This window comes from Oncorhynchus mykiss, chromosome 27 (genome assembly GCF_013265735.2).
Source record: "Oncorhynchus mykiss isolate Arlee chromosome 27, USDA_OmykA_1.1, whole genome shotgun sequence".
NCBI lineage: Eukaryota > Metazoa > Chordata > Actinopteri > Salmoniformes > Salmonidae > Oncorhynchus > Oncorhynchus mykiss.
In genome coordinates this window covers 37,429,925-37,447,682 of record NC_048591.1, presented here as the reverse complement: position 1 = coordinate 37,447,682, position 17,758 = coordinate 37,429,925, and the positions used below count along the sequence as shown (strand labels likewise).

General features: G+C 41.3%; 1 protein-coding gene across 4 annotated transcripts in view; it reads left to right on the top strand.

Annotated features, from left to right (window-relative positions):
- Window positions 1-17,758, top strand: part of LOC110512371 (F-BAR and double SH3 domains protein 2) — a 107,307-nt gene that overhangs the window by 76,955 nt on the left and 12,594 nt on the right. For all 4 annotated transcript variants that reach the window (XM_036964898.1, XM_036964899.1, XM_036964896.1 and 1 more), the window contains 2 exons: window positions 3,574-3,657; window positions 17,179-17,356. In XM_036964898.1, the coding sequence (XP_036820793.1) occupies window positions 3,574-3,657; window positions 17,179-17,356 (262 nt within the window). The remainder of the gene's footprint in view (window positions 1-3,573; window positions 3,658-17,178; window positions 17,357-17,758) is intronic.

Genomic DNA, 17,758 nt, shown 5'->3' with positions numbered 1-17,758 from the left:
TAAATCGCTCACTAACCTTTTGAAAATCTTCATCAGATGACAGTAATATGACATATTACACAGTACATATTTTTTTTTTTCAATAATATGCCATTTATATCCATAAACGTAAATAGACATCATAAACTTTGACTAAATATACATGTTCTACATATAGTTAGAAAGATACACTGCTTCTTTATGCAACCGCTTTGTTAGATTTATTTTTAACGTTACAGAAATCGCACACTATTCAATATGCTGAGACAGCGCTCAGTTCCAAGCTACATTTCTACGTAATGTTGGAGTCAACAGAAACACAGATTTAAGCATAAATATTCCCTTACCTTCGATGGTCTTCGTTCAGAATGTTCTGGAAGGCTTCATACTTACCCAATACATCGTTTGGTTTCAAGTCTTGCGTCTTTGTATTAGCTACTGCTAATAACATCAGCTGAAATGCACCCAAAACGTCCTCTGGTCCGGAAAAGTTGCGCATCAAAACTTCAAAATTACATATTATATGTCGACTAAACAGGTCAAACTAAGTGCAGAAGCAAGCTTTATGATGTTTTAGACACGCAAAACAAACTTCAATTCAATCGGCCATCGTCTGCCCTTCTCTTGAGTGCTGGAACAAAGGAATGGCTGGGACCAATTCGCGCCCCTACGCACAGCCTATTCTCTCGTGGCACGCACTAATTTCACTCCCATAGGGTCAATTCTCGCGGGATTTGAACGATTCAAAGCTCTACTGAAAGAGGACATCTAGCGGAAGAGATAGAAAGTGTCCTCAGAATCATAACTGGTTGGGAAGGGTGGGGGCCATGACGTCAAAGTTGCTCCAACTTTCATGGCCACAAAAACTAGTTTGGAAGAATGCCTGCCCTGTGAGTTCTGCTATACTTACAGACATAATTCCAACGGTTTTAGAATCTTTAGAGTGTTTTCTATCTAATAATAATTTTTATTTGCATATATTAGCAATTTTTGACAGATTTTTTTTTCAGTTTACTAGGGGTACCCAATCTCTCCAAAGGGGGCATATGTCTGCCATATCCTTAACAGGCTGGATTTAACAAGTGACATCAATAAGGGATCATAGCTTTCACCTGGGTTCACCTGGTCAGTCTGTCATAGAAAGAGCAGGTGTTCTTAATGTTTTGAACACTCAGTATATTTGCTTAGCTATGCCAAAATGTACAGTGCCTTGCGAAAGTATTCGGCCCCCTTGAACTTTGCGACCTTTTGCCACATTTCAGGCTTCAGGCTTCAATTTTTTTGTGAAGAATCAACAACAAGTGGGACACAATCATGAAGTGGAAGGACATTTATTGGATATTCCAAACTTTTTTAACAAATCAAAAACTGAAAAATTGGGCGTGCAAAATTATTCAGCCCCCTTAAGTTAATACTTTGTAGCGCCACCTTTTGCTGCGATTACAGCTGTAAGTCGCTTGTGGTATGTCTCTATCAGTTTTGCACATCGAGAGACTGACATTTTTTCCCATTCCTCCTTGCAAAACAGCTCGAGCTCAGTGAGGTTGGATGGAGAGCATTTGTGAACAGCAGTTTTCAGTTCTTTCCACAGATTCTCGATTGGATTCAGGTCTGGACTTTGACTTGGCCATTCTAACACCTGGATATGTTTATTTTTGAACCATTCCATTGTAGATTTTGCTTTATGTTTTGGATCATTGTCTTGTTGGAAGACAAATCTCCGTCCCAGTCTCAGGTCTTTTGCAGACTCCATCAGGTTTTCTTCCAGAATGGTCCTGTATTTGGCTCCATCCATCTTCCCATCGTTTTTACCCATCTTCCCTGTCCCTGCTGAAGAAAAGCAGGCCCAAACCATGATGCTGCCACCACCATGTTTGACAGTGGGGATGGTGTGTTCAGGTTGATGAGCTGTGTTGCTTTTACGCCAAACATAACGTTTTGCATTGTTGCCAAAAAGTTCAATTTTGGTTTCATCTGACCAGAGCACCTTCTTCCACATGTCTGGTGTGTCTCCCAGGTGGCTTGTGGCAAACTTTAAACAACACTTTTTATGGATATCTTTTAGAAATGGCTTTCTTCTTGCCACTCCTTCCATAAAGGCCAGATTTGTGCAATATACGACTGATTGTTGTCCTATGGATAGAGTCTCCCACCTCAGCTGTAGATCTCTGCAGTTCATCCAGAGTGATCATGGGCTTCTTGGCTGCATCTCTGATCAGTCTTCTCCTTGTATGAGCTGAAAGTTTAGAGGGACGGCCAGGTCTTGGTAGATTTGCAGTGGTCTGATACTCCTTCCATTTCAATATTATCGCTTGCACAGTGCTCCTTGGGATGTTTAAAGCTTGGGAAATCTTTTTGTATCCAAATCCGGCTTTAAACTTCTTCACAACAGTATCTCGGATCTGCCTGGTGTGTTCCTTGTTCTTCATGATGCTCTCTGCGCTTTTAACGGACCTCTGAGACTATCACAATGCAGGTGCATTTATACGGAGACTTGATTACACACAGGTGGATTGTATTTATCATCATTAGTCATTTAGGTCAACATTGGATCATTCAGAGATCCTCACTGAACTTCTGGAGAGAGTTTGCTGCACTGAAAGTAAAGGGGCTGAATAATTTTGTCCCAAACCATGATGCTGCCACCACCATGTTTGACAGTGGGGATGGTGTGTTCAGGTTGATGAGCTGTGTTTGATTTGTTAAAAAAGTTTGAAATATCCAATAAATGTCGTTCCACTTCATGATTGTGTCCCACTTGTTGTTGATTCTTCACAAAAAAATACAGTTTTATATCTTTATGTTTGAAGCCTGAAATGTGGCAAAAGGTCGCAAAGTTCAAGGGGCCGAATACTTTCGCAAGGCACTGTATTTCCACAAACATTCTTTATCTAGACAGATGATGTAGTAATATGTACATCAACATGAAGGTGTGTAAAAGAGCAATGCAAACGTTTTTGGCTCCACCAGGGTCAGGGGGCCAGGGTCAGGGTCGGGGTCGGGTCAGGGGGCTCGACCCATCAGGGTCAGGGTCAAGGGGCTCGACCCATCAAGGTCAGGGTCAGGGGGCTCGACCCATTAGGGTCGGGTCAGGGGGCTCCACCCATCAGGGTCAGGGGGCTTCACTCGACAGGGTCAGGGGGCTCGACCCATTAGGTCAGGTCAGGGGGCTCCACCCATCAGGGTCAGGGGGCTTCACTCGACAGGGTCAGGGGGCTCGACCCATTAGGGTCGGGTCAGGGGGCTCCACCCATCAGGGTCAGGGGGCTTCACTCGACAGGGTCAGGGGGCTCCACCCATTAGGTCAGGTCAGGAGGCTCCACCCATCTGAACACTGAACGCATGTAACATTAGAGCCATAAAATAGCAGTTTGTATTGTCCATTGGTTAATTCTCTCCTTTTCTCCTTTTCTCCTCTCTCTCTCTCTCTCTCTCTCTCTCTCTCTCTCTCTCTCTCTCTCTCTCTCTCTCTCTCTCTCTCTCTCTCTCTCTCTCTCTCTCTCTCTCTCTCTCTCTCTCTCTCTCTCTCTCTCTCTCTCTCTCTCTCTCTCTCTCTCTCTCTCTCTCTCTCTCTCTATTTCTCTATTTCTCTAGGCATCTCAGCCAGATGAGTTGAGTATAGAGGAGCATGAGATGTTGGAGGTGATAGAAGATGGAGACATGGAGGACTGGGTCAAGGTAAAAACAACAATCAAATCAAAGTTTGTCACGTGCGCTGAATACAAGAGGTACCTGTAGACCTTACAGTGAAATGCTGAATACAACAGGTACCTGTAGACCTTACAGTGAAATGCTGAATACAAGAGGTGTAGTAGACCTTACAGTGAAATGCTGAATACAACAGGTGTAGTAGACCTTACAGTGAAATGCTAAATACAACAGGTGTAGTAGACCTTACAGTGAAATGCTTACTTACAGGCTCTAACCAATAGTGCAAAAAAGGTATTATGTGAACAATAGGTAAGTAAAGAACTAAAACAACAGTAAAAAGACAGTGAATAATAACAGTAGTGAGGCTATATACAGTAGAGAGGCTATATACAGTAGAGAGGCTATATACAGTAGAGAGGCTATATACAGTAGAGAGACTATATACAGTAGTGAGGCTATATACAGTAGAGAGGCTATATATAGTAGAGAGGCTATATACAGTAGAGAAACTATATACAGTAGCGAGGCTATATACAGTAGAAAGGCTATATACAGTAGCGAGGCTATATACAGTAGAGGGGCTATATACAGTAGAGGCTACATACAGTAGCGAGGCTATATACAATAGAGGGGCTATATACAGTAGAGGCTATATACAGTAGCGAGGCTATATACAGTAGCGAGGCTATATACAGTAGCGAGGCTATATACAGTAGCGAGGCTATATACAGTAGAGAGGCTATATACAGTAGAGAGGCTACATACAGTAGCGAGGCTATATACAGTAGAGGCTACATACAGTAGCGAGGCTATATACAGTAGCGAGGCTATATACAGTAGAGGCTATATACAGTAGAGAGGCTACATACAGTAGTGAGGCTATATACAGTAGAGAGACTATATACAGTAGAGAGGCTATATACAGTAGATAGGCTATATACAGTAGCGAGGCTATATACAGTAGAGGCTATATACAGTAGTGAGGCTATATACAGTAGTGAGGCTATATACAGTAGTGAGGCTATATACAGTAGTGAGGCTATATACAGTAGAGGCTATATACAGTAGCGAGGCTATATACAGTAGAGAGGCTATATACAGTAGTGAGGCTATATACAGTAGTGAGGCTATATACAGTAGCGAGGCTATTTATAGTAGAGGCTATATACAGTAGAGGCTATATACAGTAGCGAGGCTATATACAGTAGAGAGGCTATATACAGTAGTGAGGCTATATACAGTAGAGGCTATATACAGTAGCGAGGCTATATACAGTAGAGAGGCTATATACAGTAGTGAGGCTATATACAGTAGAGAGGCTATATACAGTAGCGAGGCTATATACAGTAGCGAGGCTATATACAGTTGAGAGGCTATATACAGTAGTGAGGCTATATACAGTAGAGAGTCTATATACAGTAGAGGCTATATACAGTAGAGGCTATATACAGTAGAGAGGCTATATACAGTAGTGAGGCTATATACAGTAGAGGCTATATACAGTAGCGAGGCTATATACAGTAGAGGCGTTATACAGTAGCGAGGCTATATACAGTAGAGGCTATATACAGTAGAGAGACTAAATACAGTATCGAGGCTATATACAGTAGAGGCTATATAAAGTAGTGAGGCTATATACAGTAGTGAGGCTATATACAGTAGAGAGGCTATATACAGTAGCGAGGCTATATACAGTAGAGAGGCTACATACAGTAGCGAGGCTATATACAGTAGAGGCTACATACAGTAGCGAGGCTATATACAGTAGAGGCTACATACAGTAGCGAGGCTATATACAGTAAAGAGGCTTTATACAGTAGAGGCTATATACAGTAGAGAGGCTACATACAGTAGAGAGGCTACATACAGTAGCGAGGCTATATACAGTAGAGGCTACATACAGTAGCGAGGCTATATACAGTAGCGAGGCTATATACAGTAGAGGCTATATACAGTAGAGGCTACATACAGTAGCGAGGCTATTTATAGTAGAGGCTATATACAGTAGAGAGGCTATATACAGTAGTGAGGCTATATACAGTAGAGGCTATATACAGTAGCGAGGCTATATACAGTAGAGGCGTTATACAGTAGCGAGGCTATATACAGTAGAGGCTATATACAGTAGAGAGACTAAATACAGTATCGAGACTATATACAGTAGAGGCTATATAAAGTAGTGAGGCTATATACAGTAGTGAGGCTATATATAGTAGAGAGGCTATATACAGTAGCGAGGCTATTTATAGTAGAGGCTATATACAGTAGAGGCTATATACAGTGGAGAGACTATATACAGTAGAGGGGATATATATAGTAGAGAGGCTATATACAGTAGAGAGGCTATTTACAGTAGAGGGGCTATATACATTAGCGAGGCTATTTATAGTAGAGGCTATATACAGTAGAGAGGCTACATACAGTAGAGGCTATATACAGTAGAGAGGCTATATACAGTAGAGGGGCTATATACAGTAGCGAGGCTATATACAGTAGAGGCTATATACAGTAGAGGCTACATACAGTAGCGATGCTATATACAGTAGCGAGGCTATATACAGTAGCGAGGCTATATACAATAGAGGGGCTATATACAGTAGAGGCTACATACAGTAGCGAGGCTATATACAGTAGAGGGGCTATATACAGTAGAGGCTACATACAGTAGCGAGGCTATATACAGTAGTGAGGCTATATACAGTAGCGAGGCTATATACAGTAGAGGGGCTATATACATTAGAGGCTACATACAGTAGCGAGGCTATATACAGTAGCGAGGCTATATACAGTAGAGAGACTATATACAGTAGAGAGGCTATATACAGTAGAGAGACTATATACAGTAGCGAGGCTATATACAGTAGCGGGGCTACATACAGTAGCGAGGCTATATACAGTAGCGAGGCTATATACAGTAGCGAGGCTATATACAGTAGAGAGGCTATATACAGTAGAGAGGCTATATACAGTAGCGAGGCTATATACAGTAGCGAGGCTATATACAGTAGTGAGGCTATATACAGTAGTGAGGCTATATACAGTAGAGGGGCTATATACAGTAGAGGCTACATACAGTAGCGAGACTATATACAGTAGCGAGGCTACATACAGGAGCGAGGCTATATACAGTAGCGAGGCTATATACAGTAGAGAGGCTATATACAGTAGAGAGGCTATATACAGTAGAGAGACTACATACAGTAGCGAGGCTATATACAGTAGCGAGGCTATATACAGGAGCGAGGCTATATACAGTAGCGAGGCTATATACAGTAGAGGCTATATACAGTAGAGGCTACATACAGTAGCGAGGCTATATACAGTAGAGGCTATATACAGTAGAGAGGCTATATACAGTAGCGAGGCTATATACAATAGAGGGGCTATATACAGTAGAGGCTACATACAGTAGTGAGGCTATATACAGTAGAGAGACTATATACAGTAGAGAGGCTATATACAGTAGAGAGGCTATATACAGTAGAGGCTATATACAGTAGAGGCTATATACAGTAGTGAGGCTATATACAGTAGTGAGGCTATATACAGTAGCGAGACTATATACAGTAGAGGCCATATACAGTAGAGAGGCTGTATACAGTAGAGAGGCTATATACAGTAGAGAGGCTATATACAGTAGAGAGGCTATATACAGTAGAGGCTATATACAGTAGTGAGGCTATATACAGTAGAGAGGCTATATACAGTAGAGGCTATATACAGTAGTGAGGCTATATACAGTAGAGGCTATATACAGTAGTGAGGCTATATACAGTAGAGGGGCTATATACAGTAGTGAGGCTATATACAGTAGAGGCTATATACAGTAGAGGCTATATACAGTAGAGAGGCTATATACAGTAGAGGCTATATACAGTAGTGCGGCTATATACAGTAGAGGCTATATACAGTAGCGAGGCTATATACAGTAGAGAGGCGTTATACAGTAGCGAGGCTATATACAGTAGAGGCTATATACAGTAGAGAGACTAAATACAGTATCGAGGCTATATACAGTAGAGGCTATATAAAGTAGTGAGGCTATATACAGTAGAGAGGCTATATACAGTAGCGAGGCTATTTATAGTAGAGGCTATATACAGTAGAGAGGCTATATACAGTAGAGAGGCTATATACAGTGGAGAGACTATATACAGTAGAGGGGCTATATACAGTAGAGAGGCTATATACAGTAGAGAAGCTATATACAGTAGAGGGGCTATTTACAGTAGAGGGGCTATATACATTAGCGAGGCTATTTATAGTAGAGGCTATATACAGTAGAGAGGCTACATACAGTAGAGGCTATATACAGTAGAGAGGCTATATACAGTAGAGGGGCTATATACAGTAGCGAGGCTATATACAGTAGAGAGGCTATATACAGTAGCGAGGCTATATACAGTTGAGGCTATATACAGTAGAGAGGCTATATACAGTAGAGGCTATATACAGTAGAGGCTATATACAGTAGAGGCTATATACAGTAGAGAGGCTATATACAGTAGTGAGGCTATATACAGTAGAGGCTATATACAGTAGCGAGGCTATATACAGTAGAGATGCGTTATACAGTAGAGGCTATATACAGTAGAGAGACTAAATACAGTATCGAGGCTATATACAGTAGAGGCTATATAAAGTAGTGAGGCTATATACAGTAGTGAGGCTATATACTGTAGAGAGGCTATATACAGTAGCGAGGCTATTTATAGTAGAGGCTATATACAGTAGAGAGGCTATATACAGTAGAGGCTATATACAGTAGAGGCTATATACAGTGGAGAGACTATATACAGTGGAGGGGCTATATACAGTAGAGAGGCTATATACAGTAGAGAGGCTATATACAGTAGAGGGGCTATTTACAGTAGAGGGGCTATATACATTAGCGAGGCTATTTATAGTAGAGGCTATATCCATAGAGAGGCTATATACAGTAGAGGCTATATACAGTAGAGGCTATATACAGTAGAGAGGCTATATACAGTAGCGAGGCTATATACAGTAGAGGCTATATACAGTAGAGGCTATATACAGTAGTGAGGCTATATACAGTAGTGAGGCTATATACAGTAGCGAGGCTATATACAGTAGAGGCCATATACAGTAGAGAGGCTATATACAGTAGAGAGGCTATATACAGTAGAGGCTATATACAGTAGAGGCTATATACAGTAGTGAGGCTATATACAGTAGTGAGGCTATATACAGTAGCGAGGCTATATACAGTAGAGGCTATATACAGTAGTGAGGCTATATACAGTAGTGAGGCTATATACAGTAGAGGGGCTATATACAGTAGTGAGGCTATATACAGTAGAGGCTATATACAGTAGTGCGGCTATATACAGTAGAGGCTATATACAGTAGCGAGGCTATATACAGTAGAGAGGCGTTATACACTAGCGAGGCTATATACAGTAGAGGCTATATACAGTAGAGAGACTAAATACAGTATCGAGGCTATATACAGTAGAGGCTATATAAAGTAGTGAGGCTATATACAGTAGTGAGGCTATATACAGTAGAGAGGCTATATACAGTAGCGAGGCTATTTATAGTAGAGGCTATATACAGTAGAGAGGCTATATACAGTAGAGAGGCTATATACAGTAGAGAGGCTATATACAGTAGAGAGGCTATATACAGTGGAGAGACTATATACAGTAGAGAGGCTATATACAGTAGAGAGGCTATATACAGTAGAGGGGCTATTTACAGTAGAGGGGCTATATACATTAGCGAGGCTATTTATAGTAGAGGCTATATACAGTAGAGAGGCTATATACAGTTGAGGCTATATACAGTAGTGAGGCTATATACAGTAGAGAGGCTATATACAGTAGAGGCTATATACAGTAGAGGCTATATACAGTAGAGAGGCTATATACAGTAGAGAGGCTATATACAGTAGCGAGGCTATATACAGTTGAGGCTATATACAGTAGTGAGGCTATATACAGTAGAGAGGCTATATACAGTAGAGGCTATATACAGTAGAGGCTATATACAGTAGAGAGGCTATATACAGTAGTGAGGCTATATACAGTAGAGGCTATATACAGTAGCGAGGCTATATACAGTAGAGAGGCGTTATACAGTAGCGAGGCTATATACAGTAGAGGCTATATACAGTAGAGAGACTAAATACAGTATCGAGGCTATATACAGTAGAGGCTATATAAAGTAGTGAGGCTATATACAGTAGTGAGGCTATATACAGTAGTGAGGCTATATACAGTAGCGAGGCTATATACAGTAGAGGCCATATACAGTAGAGAGGCTATATACAGTAGAGAGGCTATATACAGTAGAGAGGCTATATACAGTAGAGAGGCTATATACAGTAGAGGCTATATACAGTAGTGAGGCTATATACAGTAGTGAGGCTATATACAGTAGAGAGGCTATATACAGTAGAGGCTATATACAGTAGTGAGGCTATATACAGTAGTGAGGCTATATACAGTAGAGGGGCTATATACAGTAGTGAGGCTATATACAGTAGAGGCTATATACAGTAGTGCGGCTATATACAGTAGAGGCTATATACAGTAGCGAGGCTATATACAGTAGAGAGGCGTTATACACTAGCGAGGCTATATACAGTAGAGGCTATATACAGTAGAGAGACTAAATACAGTATCGAGGCTATATACAGTAGAGGCTATATAAAGTAGTGAGGCTATATACAGTAGTGAGGCTATATACAGTAGAGAGGCTATATACAGTAGCGAGGCTATTTATAGTAGAGGCTATATACAGTAGAGAGGCTATATACAGTAGAGAGGCTATATACAGTAGAGAGGCTATATACAGTGGAGAGACTATATACAGTAGAGGGGCTATATACAGTAGAGAGGCTATATACAGTAGAGAGGCTATATACAGTAGAGGGGCTATTTACAGTAGAGGGGCTATATACATTAGCGAGGCTATTTATAGTAGAGGCTATATACAGTAGAGAGGCTACATACAGTAGAGGGGCTATATACAGTAGAGGGGCTATATACAGTAGAGGGGCTATATACAGTAGCGAGGCTATATACAGTAGAGAGGCTATATACAGTAGCGAGGCTATATACAGTTGAGGCTATATACAGTAGTGAGGCTATATGCAGTAGAGAGGCTATATACAGTAGAGGCTATATACAGTAGAGGCTATATACAGTAGAGAGGCTATATACAGTAGTGAGGCTATATACAGTAGAGGCTATATACAGTAGCGAGGCTATATACAGTAGAGAGTCGTTATACAGTAGCGAGGCTATATACAGTAGAGGCTATATACAGTAGAGAGACTAAATACAGTATAGAGGCTATATACAGTAGAGGCTATATAAAGTAGTGAGGCTATATACAGTAGTGAGGCTATATACAGTAGAGAGGCTATATACAGTAGCGAGGCTATATACAGTAGAGAGGCTATATGCAGTAGAGGCTATATACAGTAGAGAGGCTATATACAGTGGAGAGACTATATACAGTAGAGGGGCTATATACAGTAGAGAGGCTATATACATTAGAGGGGATATTTACAGTAGAGGGGCTATATACATTAGCGAGGCTATTTATAGTAGAGGCTATATACAGTAGAGAGGCTATATACAGTAGAGGGGCTATATACAGTAGCGAGGCTATATACAGTAGAGGGGCTATATACAGTAGAGGGGCTATATACAGTAGCGAGGCTATATACAGTAGAGGGGCTATATACAGTAGAGGGGCTATATACAGTAGAGGGGCTATATACAGTAGAGGGGCTATATACAGTAGAGGGGCTATATACAGTAGCGAGGCTATATACAGTAGCGAGGCTATATACAGTAGAGGCTATCTACAGTAGCGAGGCTATATACAGTAGTGAGGCTATATACAGTAGTGAGGCTATATACAGTAGTGAGGCTATATACAGTAGAGGGGCTATATACAGTAGAGGCTACATACAGTAGCGAGGCTATATACAGTAGCGAGGCTATTTATAGTAGAGGCTATATACAGTAGAGAGGCTATATACAGTAGAGAGGCTATATACAGTAGAGAGGCTATATACAGTGGAGAGACTATATACAGTAGAGGGGCTATATACAGTAGAGAGGCTATATACAGTAGAGGGGCTATTTACAGTAGAGGGGCTATAAACATTAGCGAGACTATTTATAGTAGAGGCTATATACAGTAGAGAGGCTACATACAGTAGAGGCTATATACAGTAGAGAGGCTATATACAGTAGAGGGGCTATATACAGTAGAGGGGCTATATACAGTAGAGGGGCTATATACAGTAGAGAGGCTATATACAGTAGCGAGGCTATATACAGTTGAGGCTATATACAGTAGTGAGGCTATATACAGTAGAGAGGCTATATACAGTAGAGGCTATATACAGTAGAGGCTATATACAGTAGAGAGGCTATATACAGTAGTGAGGCTATATACAGTAGAGGCTATATACAGTAGCGAGGCTATATACAGTAGAGAGGCGTTATACAGTAGCGAGGCTATATACAGTAGAGGCTATATACAGTAGAGAGACTAAATACAGTATCGAGGCTATATACAGTAGAGGCTATATAAAGTAGTGAGGCTATATACAGTAGTGAGGCTATATACAGTAGAGAGGCTATATACAGTAGCGAGGCTATTTATAGTAGAGGCTATATACAGTAGAGAGGCTATATACAGTAGAGGCTATATACAGTAGAGAGGCTATATACAGTGGAGAGACTATATACAGTAGAGGGGATATTTACAGTAGAGGGGCTATATACATTAGCGAGGCTATTTATAGTAGAGGCTATATACAGTAGAGAGGCTATATACAGTAGAGGCTATATACAGTAGAGGCTATATACAGTAGAGGGGCTATATACAGTAGCGAGGCTATATACAGTAGAGGGGCTATATACATTAGCGAGGCTATTTATAGTAGAGGCTATATACAGTAGAGAGGCTATATACAGTAGAGGCTATATACAGTAGAGAGGCTATATACAGTGGAGAGACTATATACAGTAGAGGGGATATTTACAGTAGAGAGGCTATATACAGTAGAGAGGCTATATACAGTAGAGGGGATATTTACAGTAGAGGGGCTATATACATTAGCGAGGCTATTTATAGTAGAGGCTATATACAGTAGAGGGGCTATATACAGTAGCGAGGCTATATACAGTAGAGGGGCTATATACAGTAGAGGGGCTATATACAGTAGAGGGGCTATATACAGTAGCGAGGCTATATACAGTAGAGGGGCTATATACAGTAGAGGGGCTATATACAGTAGAGGGGCTATATACAGTAGCGAGGCTATATACAGTAGCGAGGCTATATACAGTAGAGGCTATATACAGTAGCGAGGCTATATACAGTAGTGAGGCTATATACAGTAGTGAGGCTATATACAGTAGTGAGGCTATATACAGTAGAGGGGCTATATACAGTAGAGGCTACATACAGTAGCGAGGCTATATACAGTATAGAGGCTATATACAGTATAGAGGCTATATACAGTAGAGAGGCTATATACAGTAGAGAGGCTATATACAGTAGAGAGACTACATACAGTAGCGAGGCTATATACAGTAGCAAGGCTACATACAGGAGCGAGGCTATATACAGTAGAGGCTACATACAGTAGCGAGGCTACATACAGTAGCGAGGCTATATACAGTAGCGAGGCTATATACAGTAGAGACTATATACAGTAGAGAGGCTATATACAGTAGCGAGGCTATATACAATAGAGGGGCTATATACAGTAGAGGCTACATACAGTAGTGAGGCTATATACAGTAGAGAGACTATATACAGTAGAGAGGCTATATACAGTAGAGAGGCTATATACAGTAGAGGCTATATACAGTAGAGGCTATATACAGTAGTGAGGCTATATACAGTAGTGAGGCTATATACAGTAGCGAGGCTATATACAGTAGAGGCCATATACAGTAGAGAGGCTATATACAGTAGAGGGGCTATATACAGTAGAGAGGCTTTATACAGTAGAGAAGCTATATACAGTAGAGGGGCTATTTACAGTAGAGGGGCTATATACATTAGCGAGGCTATTTATAGTAGAGGCTATATACAGTAGAGAGGCTACATACAGTAGGGGCTATATACAGTAGAGAGGCTATATACAGTAGAGGGGCTATATACAGTAGAGGGGCTATATACAGTAGCGAGGCTATATACAGTAGAGACGCTATATACAGTAGAGAGGCTATATACAGTAGCGAGGCTATATACAGTTGAGGCTATATACAGTAGAGAGGCTATATACAGTAGAGGCTATATACAGTAGAGGCTATATACAGTAGAGGCTATATACAGTAGAGAGGCTATATACAGTAGTGAGGCTATATACAGTAGAGGCTATATACAGTAGCGAGGCTATATACAGTAGAGAGGCGTTATACAGTAGAGGCTATATACAGTAGAGAGACTAAATACAGTATCGAGGCTATATACAGTAGAGGCTATATAAAGTAGTGAGGCTATATACAGTAGTGAGGCTATATACAGTAGAGAGGCTATATACAGTAGCGAGGCTATTTATAGTAGAGGCTATATACAGTAGAGAGGCTATATACAGTAGAGGCTATATACAGTAGAGGCTATATACAGTGGAGAGACTATATACAGTAGAGGGGCTATATACAGTAGAGAGGCTATATACAGTAGAGAGGCTATATACAGTAGAGGGGCTATTTACAGTAGAGGGGCTATATACATTAGCGAGGCTATTTATAGTAGAGGCTATATACAGTAGAGAGGCTATATACAGTAGAGGCTATATACAGTAGAGGCTATATACAGTAGAGGGGCTATATACAGTAGAGAGGCTATATACAGTAGCGAGTCTATATACAGTAGAGGCTATATACAGTAGCGAGGCTATATACAGTAGAGGCTATATACAGTAGTGAGGCTATATACAGTAGTGAGGCTATATACAGTAGCGAGGCTATATACAGTAGAGGCCTTATACAGTAGAGAGGCTATATACAGTAGAGAGGCTATATACAGTAGAGAGGCTATATACAGTAGAGAGGCTATATACAGTAGAGGCTATATACAGTAGTGAGGCTATATACAGTAGAGGCTATATACAGTAGTGAGGCTATATACAGTAGAGGCTATATACAGTAGTGAGGCTATATACAGTAGAGGGGCTATATACAGTAGTGAGGCTATATACAGTAGAGGCTATATACAGTAGTGCGGCTATATACAGTAGAGGCTATATACACTAGTGAGGCTATATACAGTAGAGAGACTAAATACAGTATCGAGGCTATATACAGTAGAGGCTATATAAAGTAGTGAGGCTATATACAGTAGTGAGGCTATATACAGTAGAGAGGCTATATACAGTAGCGAGGCTATTTATAGTAGAGGCTATATACAGTAGAGAGGCTATATACAGTAGAGAGGCTATATACAGTAGAGAGGCTATATACAGTGGAGAGACTATATACAGTAGAGGGGCTATATACAGTAGAGAGGCTATATACAGTAGAGAGGCTATATACAGTAGAGGGGCTATTTACAGTAGAGGGGCTATATACATTAACGAGGCTATTTATAGTAGAGAGGCTATATACAGTAGCGAGGCTATATACAGTTGAGACTATATACAGTAGTGAGGCTATATACAGTAGAGAGGCTATATACAGTAGAGGCTATATACAGTAGAGGCTATATACAGTAGAGAGGCTATATACAGTAGAGAGGCTACATACAGTAGAGGCTATATACAGTAGAGAGGCTATACAGTAGAGGGGCTATATACAGTAAAGGGGCTATATACAGTAGCGAGGCTATATACAGTAGAGAGGCTATATACAGTAGCGAGGCTATATACAGTTGAGGCTATATACAGTAGTGAGGCTATATACAGTAGAGAGGCTATATACAGTAGAGGCTATATACAGTAGAGGCTATATACAGTAGAGAGGCTATATACAGTAGTGAGGCTATATACAGTAGAGGCTATATACAGTAGCGAGGCTTTATACAGTAGAGAGGCGTTATACAGTAGCGAGGCTATATACAGTAGAGGCTATATACAGTAGAGAGACTAAATACAGTATCGAGGCTATATACAGTTGAGGCTATATAAAGTAGTGAGGCTATATACAGTAGTGAGGCTATATACAGTAGAGAGGCTATATACAGTAGCGAGGCTATTTATAGTAGAGGCTATATACAGTAGAGAGGCTATATACAGTAGAGGCTATATACAGTAGAGAGGCTATATACAGTAGAGACTATATACAGTAGAGGGGCTATATACAGTAGAGAGGCTATATACAGTAGAGAGGCTATATACAGTGGAGAGACTATATACAGTAGAGGGGCTATATACAGTAGAGAGGCTATATACAGTAGAGAGGCTATATACAGTAGAGGGGCTATTTACAGTAGAGGGGCTATATACATTAGCGAGTCTATTTATAGTAGAGGCTGTATACAGTAGAGAGGCTATATACAGTAGAGGCTATATACAGTAGAGGCTATATACAGTAGAGGGGCTATATACAGTAGCGAGGCTATATACAGTAGAGGGGCTATATACAGTAGAGAGGCTATATACAGTAGAGGGGCTATATACAGTAGCGAGGCTATATACAGTAGAGGGGCTATATACAGTAGAGGGGCTATATACAGTAGAGGGGCTATATACAGTAGAGGGGCTATATACAGTAGAGGGGCTATATACAGTAGCGAGGCTATATACAGTAGAGGGGCTATATACAGTAGAGGCTATATACAGTAGAGGGGCTATATACAGTAGCGAGGCTATATACAGTAGAGGGGCTATATACAGTAGAGGCTATATACAGTAGAGGGGCTATATACAGTAGCGAGGCTATATACAGACACTGGTTAGTCAGGCTGATTGAGGTAGTATGTACATGTAGATACGGTTAAAGTGACTATGCATATATGTATGATAAACAGAGAGTAGCAGAAGCGTAAAAGAGGGGTTGGTGGGTGGTGGGACACAAAGCAGATAGCCTGGTTAACCAATGTGCAGGAGCACTGGTTGGTCGGCCAATTGAGGTAGTATGTACATGAATGTGGAGTTAAAGTGATGCAGCTGTAGAACCTTCTGAGGATCTAAGGACCCATGCCAAATATTTTTAGTTTCCTGAGGGGGAATAGGCTTTGTCGTGCCCTCTTCACGACTGTCTTGGTGTGTTCGGACCATTCTAATTTGTTGGTGATGTGGACACCAAGGAACTTGAAGACCTCAACCTGCTCCACTACAGCCTCGTCGATGAGAATGGGGGCGTGCTCGGCCCTCCTTTTCCTGTAGTCCACATTCATCTCCTTAGTCTTGGTTACGTTGAGGGAGAGGTTGTTATTCTGGCACCACCCGGCCAGGTCTCTGACCTCCTCCCTATAGGCAGACACTAAACACACAGCACTGCCTAATATAGTCCTCTTTCATTGGTTGACCAGGGCTGTCCTTTAACACAGAGCTCTGTAATTGGTTCATGGTCTAACATCCTGTTGTGTGATTGGCTGTTTCAGGCGAGAAGTAAGACAGGGCTGATTGGCTACGTCCCAGAGAAGTATCTTCAGTTCCCCACCTCTAGCAGCCTACTGAGCATGCTCCAGTCTCTCGCTGCCCTGGACGCACGTTCACACACCTCCTCCAACTCCACCGAGCCAGAGATACACACTGGCAGCATCAACGGAGACGCCAGCTGTAAGAACACACCACTACACACACATGCAAACACCACTACACACACATGCAAACACCACTACACACACATGCAAACACCACTACACACACATGCAAACACCACTACACACACATGCACACACCACTACACACACATGCACAAAAACTAGGCAAATTCAAACCCTCTCAAAGAATATAGACACATTTCCAACTTGTTTGTCAGATCAAGACTTTGATCAAAGATCTGAAACCAATGTGTGTTCATTAACTTCAGTAGGTTCAAGCCTCATGGATTGTTCCAGAATTTAATTATAATCCTCCTCTTCCCTCTCCTCTCTCCCCCCTCTCACTCTCCCCCCTCTCTCCTCCTCTCCCCTCTCCTCTCTCCCCCCCTCTCCCCCCTCCTCTCTCCCCCCTCTCACT